General features: G+C 39.3%; 1 protein-coding gene across 1 annotated transcript in view; it reads left to right on the forward strand.

Annotated features, from left to right (window-relative positions):
* fam171a1 (family with sequence similarity 171 member A1) overlaps positions 1–6,815 on the forward strand; it is a 193,816-nt gene that overhangs the window by 148,203 nt on the left and 38,798 nt on the right. The window contains exon 5 of the mRNA XM_043690324.1: positions 2,726–2,902. Coding sequence (XP_043546259.1) covers positions 2,726–2,902 — 177 coding nt within the window. The remainder of the gene's footprint in view (positions 1–2,725; positions 2,903–6,815) is intronic.

Raw genomic sequence — 6,815 nt, forward strand, 5'->3', positions numbered from 1 at the left:
CGTAGTGTTAGGTATAGGGGTAAATGTAGGGGTATGGGTGGGTTACGCTTCGGCGGGTCGGTGTGGACTTGTTGGGCCGAAGGGCCTGTTTCCACACTGTAAGTAATCTAAAATTTCCATCTCTGATCTCCAGCATCTGCAGACCTCACTTTCTCCTCTATGACTTTATACATGCCTGGACCTTGTCTAAAGGCCTATTTGATTTTCAGCAGTCGACATACATCCACTAGTGAATCTTAACAAGAAGAAGCTCTTCGATGAGGTGAAACACAACTCCACTTGCCTGGATGAATGTAGCTACAACACTCAAGAGACTTGACCCTATCCAGGACAAAGCAGTTTGTTTGATTGTCACTGCATCTGCAAACATTCACACTCACCTCCACCAATGCTCAGTAGCCGCAGTCTATACCATCTACAAAATGCGCTGCCAATTAAACCAAGACTCCTTAGCTAGTACCTCCAAACCCATGATCACTTCAGCTTGAAGGACAAGGGCAGGGGATACATAGGATTACCACCACTTGCAGGTTCCCCTCAAAGCAATTCACCATCCTGGCTTGGAAATATATGCTGACCCAGTGTTGCTGAGTCAAACTCCTGCAACTCACTCCCTAACAGTTCATCGGGTATACCTACATCAAGTGGACTGCAGCAGGTCAAGAAGGCAGCTTACTGCCACCTTTTCAAGGTCATTTGGAGAAGGGCAATTGATGCTGGCCCAGCCAGTGAAGCTTACACATTAATTAAAAAATAATTAGGATGATGCCCAAAAAAAAATTAATGATCTATCATTCAAAGACATTGTGACCGATCTGATAGCACTCCACTCCACTTCTTTTCCCACTAAACCTTGATTCCCACTATGAGTAAAAATCTGTCTGCTGAATACGCTCAGTGACCCAGTCTCGATAGCCCTATGTGGAAAAGATTTCAACAGATTCACTACTGTCTCAGAAGAAATTCCTCGTCTACTCTGATCTACTCTGAAATGATGCCATCTGGTCCTCAATTCTCCCATGAGAAATAACCTCTTCAAATCCATCCTGTCAAGTCCCCGAAGAATCTTGTATGTTTCAGTGAGGTTTTCTCTCACTCAGATGAAAGCAGGATTTTGCTTTCCTGAGGACAACTGAAATCAAAACTGCACAGTCCATGTAGTTTGAAGAATTTAGATTTCTATCACATCTTTCACAACATCAGGATGTCCCAAAGTGCTTTACATCCAAAGGAGTATCTTTGAAGTGCATTCACTATTCTAATGTAGGAAACGCTAAAGTTAATTTGCTAACATCAAGGTCCTGAAAACAGTAATCACCTAATTAGATTGTTTCACTCAGGTTGTTTGAGGATTAAATAAGGTCAAGGCACTGCTTCTTGTAAAGTGTGCATCTTGTTCATCGGTTTACAGTGAGTCTTCAATCTATAGCAATATTAAAGACTAAGTTGTTATCTAACTATAGCTTGTGATCCAAACTATTTCCACTTGGATTGCTATCAGTTTCCCTGCAAACCCCAACAGTGTTACCTTAGTGTTATTTACATAGAATTGACAAGTGCGCTCAATTAAAAAATGATACATTAATTTGTTCAAATATAGTTTACGGTACTCTCATCTGAGTGAATAACATACCACATTCAAGTTGTTGTAATTTGGTCTTTTTGAAAACCATAACAGTTATGTAACTTATGAGATTTTGAATTCACATGTAAATTCTCTCCAGGTTTTATCTGCTATTCTGTCACTAGAAATGGGGGTCACTATTTAAAAATGAAGGGTTGTTCATTAAAAAGAAAGGCGGGTTCATTTCTCTCAGATGGACAGGGGTCTCAGAGCTCTCATCCTCAAAAGGTAGTGCAAATAGTATCTTTCAACATTTTTAAGACTGCGGTGGATAGTTTCTTTATAAACTTCCTGTTTATCAGGGCTGGGCAGGAATGTGAAATAGTCAGACCACCATGATCGTATAGAATAAGGGAGCAGGGTTAAGAGTCCAAATGGCTTCCTCCAGCTTGAATCTATATGTTTATGCCTTACGATCTTCCTTTCTGGAAACATGCTGTAGGAAGTGAATGTGATATATAAGTTAAATTTAGCAGTTCAATTGATCAATACTGATTACTGTTCTTCATTAATAGAACATTTGTATTTAATTGCAATGTAGATTTAATTTGTATAACAAACAAAAGTCACTTTTTTAAAAAAAGATTGGTTCGATCAGATGAAATGGGAGATGTGATTGGACTGTACTTAAGGACAGGGATTCGTTGAGTGTTAGTCTGATAAACTGATTTGCAGGTAAGTTTCAGAAGCTGTTAACATGCACTGCATATAAATTTGTAAATATATTGTTTATATTGATCACATTCATCTGGTTTTGAGCATCAATCATGGTTTATTCCAGGACACAGCAGTTATTGAGAAATGTGGCTGCTTGGAGGAATCCATTTGTGTAATTGCATCTGTTTATGTTGTGGATTTTGTAAACTGTATCCTCACCCAGCAGAATTTTATACTTTATTTAAAGAAGAGGAATGAATAATAATAATAAATATGCATTATCTATGTTCTGGGCATTGAAGATAACTTGCTTCCCAAATCTTGAAACCAGTTTTCCTGATCAATGTCAACAATGCACCATAGAGTAATTTACTTTGCTTCAACATGATACACTAATAATGTGTTTAACCTTTTTTACTTCTAATGCTGTCATCTGTTTTACAGGAAACAGCAGCAGGTTTCAGCTGACCCCTGTCACAGCAGTGAGTGTTCATCTCTTGAATAGTGATGGAACTGAAATCCAAGTGAACGGTCCCATCTGTGTGACCATTCCCCTGCCAGCCAAAAGCTCCTTGAAGCCGAATGATGCTCTCCCAGCATGGAAGTTTGATAAGAAAATTGGTAAGCCATCCAGATAATTTGTCAATATTTTGAAGACTGAAGACGGGAGAGCTAACTAATTGTCTGTTCTCCAAGTGCAGTGCCAGGATATTACACAAGGTTCTGTTTTTGTTTTTCTTCTCGAAAGCTTTTCTTGGCAAGTAAAACACAAAAGATATTGTTCTTGTCTTTTGTGTAAGTTTGTTTATTTCCATCTAATGTGTGCTGTTTTTGGTAGTTCTATTTCTTTTTATCCCATTTTCTGAAAACACGTACCTGTGTTATGCAATTATTAAGATTAGTCTTTGAATTAGTCCACAAATAATTCTATCCTCAAATGTTTCTTTTCACTGCTAATTGTGCTGTTCATGCAGGTTTTACAGTGACTATGTAGTCTTGCCCATTACTGAAAGCTGTTAAGCTCACAAATCCTTGGTGAGAAACTTAAGTGTGCTTGGCCATATAAACAGGACTCTGCCATTTAGTTCCTTGAATGAGACCATGACTGATCTATGAGCTAACTCCATGCAGCTATCTCTACCCAGGTTTCTATAAAGACCTCTAACTTACAGTGAACAATTAGAGTCATAGTGTCATACCATACAAAATCAGAGTGTTTGGCCCAACTCGTCCATGCTCACCAGGTTTCCTAAGCTGAACTATCCCATTTGACTGCATTTGGCCCATATCCCTCGAAACCTTTTCTATCCATGTACCAGTCTAAATGTCTTTTAAATGCTGTTAACATATTCTACCACTTCCTCTGGAAATTCCTTCCATATACGCAGCACCCTCTATGTGGAAAAAGTTGCCCCTCAGATCCCTTTTAAATCTTTCCTGTCTCACCTTAACCAATGCCCTGTAGTTTTAGACTCCCCTACCATGGGGAAAAGACTTTGGCTATTCATTTTATCTCTGTCCCTCATGATTTTATAAACCTCTATATGATCTCCCCTCAGCCTCCTACACTCCAGGGAAAAAGCGTCCCAGCCTATCCAGCCTGTCCTTATAACTCAAACCCTCCAATCTTGTTGATATCCTTGTAAACCTTTTCTGCACCCTTCCCACTTTAATAACATCTCTTCTATAGCAGGGCAGCCAGAATTGTACGGAGTACTCCGAATCTGGCCTTACCAATGTCCTGTACAGCTGTGACATGATGCCCCAACCCTACATTCGATGCTCTGCCTGGTGAAGGCAAGCATGCTAAATGTTTTCTTCATCAAATCTAAAACCAACTTCCATTTGTGAAATAAGTGTTAAAAGCTTCAAGCATCTTTTCTGTGTAGAGATGTGTCGTAATTACACATCAATATCACGTTCCTGTAGTACTCCAGGTGTGGTCTAACCTGGACTGTTATAAAGATGAAGCATGACTTGTACCCCCTGGTATTCTACTCCACTGGATATAATTGCTCTCATTCCATTAGCTTTTTGGATTACTTTTTATACTTACATAATTTAAATGCCCTGGATCCCCAAATGTCCACTGTATCTAGCCTTTTGCCATGAAGAAGATAGCTTGTCCTGGCCTTTAAGGTCAAATGTAGATGACCTCATTTGCTTATATTGAAATCCATTTGCCACAGTTTTTCCCATTCATTTAATCTATTAATATCTATCAATTGTATAGCAAGATGCCTCACCCAGAAGGCGAAACACCAACTACTACTCACTCCCCATCAAGCATATCTCATCGTGGGATATTTCAATGATATTGCTGATAGTTACAAAGGATTGCACTTCCGGACTGTCTCACTCGTTCTACTTTCTGAAGGAGGCTACAAGAGGGGATATTAATGAAAGAAAAGGAAAAAGATGGAATTGAAAGTGCAGTTTGAGGCATGTCCTACCATTCTTTCTTATTGAACCAATGCTTCTAGGTGTTTTAATTAACTAAACTGTGTTGTGGTTTCATTTCTAAAATCTATAAGTCAAAACAAAACCCTGCCTGATGTTTAGTTTGGAGATTTCAATTTCTCCCTGTTATTTGCTTATCCCAGCATTCCCCTCTGGTTTGGTAAAATCATTTGCCGTGTAGATTTAGCCAATTTTTTAGATGGTAAAAGGTGTGTCAGAGATGGTGTTCATGTGCTGGTAATTTTGTATTGCATCATTATGTGTGTTTATACAGAGTTAAGACAGGCTAGGCATAAATACTTAGTTGACCTTGAAGTAATCTGCCTTCAGTTTGGCAAGTCTTCATGCTGGTTAGTCATACTTACAGGATGTAGATTTCTCAATTCTGTTTTGTTATATTTCATCATCAAACACACAAGACCTCTTTTGATTTGGTTGTGTGTCCGCCAAATGATACCTTATAATGAGGGTCCAATTAACCAATGCACAGCCATCATACAGAATCTACCGTAGACTCTCCAGGAAACCATAATCGTATCAGCTTTTGTCAGTCATAGCACAGAGTACAGCACAGAAACAGACCCTTTCGTCCAACTCATCCATCCCAACCAGACATCCTAAATTAATCTAGTCCCGTTTGCCAGCAGTTGGTCCATATCCCTCTAAACTCTTCCTATTCATATATCCACACACAATATTCCAAAAGGGGCCCAACAAATGTCCTGTACAGCGCACATGACCTCCCAACTCCTATACTCAATGCTCTGTCCAATAAAGAAAAGCATACCAAATGCCTTCTTCATTATCCTATCTACCTGAGCCTGCACTTTTAAGGAAGTTTGCACTCCAAGGTCCCTTTGTTCAGCAACACTGCCCAGGATGCTTACCATTAAGTGCATAAGTTCTGCTCTGATTTGCATTTCCAAAATACTGCACCTCACATTTATCTAAATTAAACTCCATCTGCCACTCCTCAGCCCATTGGCCCATCTGATCAAGATCCAATTGTACTCTGAGGTAACCTTTTTCACTGTCCACTACACCTCCCATTTTGGTGTCATCTGCAAACTTACTAACTATACCTCCTACGTTCACATCTAAATCATTTATATAAATGACGAAAAGCAATGGACCCAGCATCAATCCTTGTGACATACCACTGGTCACAGGCCTCCATTTCTGAAAAGTAATCCTCCACTACCACCCTCTGTCTTCTACCTTCGAGCCAGTTCTGTAACCAAATGGCTAGCTCTCCCTGTATTCCATGAGATCTAACCTTGCTAACCAGTCTACCATGAGGAACCTTGTTGAATGCCTTACTGAGGTCCATGTAGATGACGTCCTCATCAATCCTCTTTGTTACGTCTTCAAAAACCTTTTACATTTAGAAATCTCCATACTGTTGAAATATTTTTTTCCCCCAGAAGGAAGTTTCTGTTTGTGTCCCAATTAAATATTTCACTTTTTATCATCTTTATTCTTCCAATAGTTGCTACTCCTAATATTTTTATATCTTTTTGACCATTCCAATTCCTTTGCTTTATGGAAAGCATTTTTATATTTATCTGCTGTTGGTGTCTTTGATGGTCTAGGTGATTCCAGTAATCTGTGCCAGTTGCCAGCTTTCCATGTGAAATTATCAGATGAAATGAGACAATTGGTTCGGCTATTAAGTATATGATGCTGAACTGTCCTTTTTAAATAATGTAAAGAGCAGGAAATGTCAATCAAAAGTGTTTTCAAGCACAGAAATACTGTATATGAAATTTCAAATGAAGCAATTTGAAGTAAAAGTTGCAATAATAAAATCGATTAACGTGCGCAGTCAGACTTCCACTGTTCTGATGAGTTTAATTGCATAGTAACTGAAATTGAAGAAAGCTGAAAAATGTGTTGCTGGAAAAGCGCAGCAGGTCAGGCAGCATCCAAGGAGCAGGAGAATCGACGTTCCAGGTATAAGCCCTTCTTCAGGAATGAGGAGAGTGTGCCAAGCAGGCTAAGATAAAAGATAGGGAGGAGGGACTTGGGGGAGGGGTGTTGGGAATGCGATAGGTGGAAGGAGGTTAAGGTGAGG

The sequence above is a fragment of the Chiloscyllium plagiosum genome, chromosome 5 (assembly GCF_004010195.1).
Source record: "Chiloscyllium plagiosum isolate BGI_BamShark_2017 chromosome 5, ASM401019v2, whole genome shotgun sequence".
In the NCBI taxonomy this organism is placed as follows: domain Eukaryota; kingdom Metazoa; phylum Chordata; class Chondrichthyes; order Orectolobiformes; family Hemiscylliidae; genus Chiloscyllium; species Chiloscyllium plagiosum.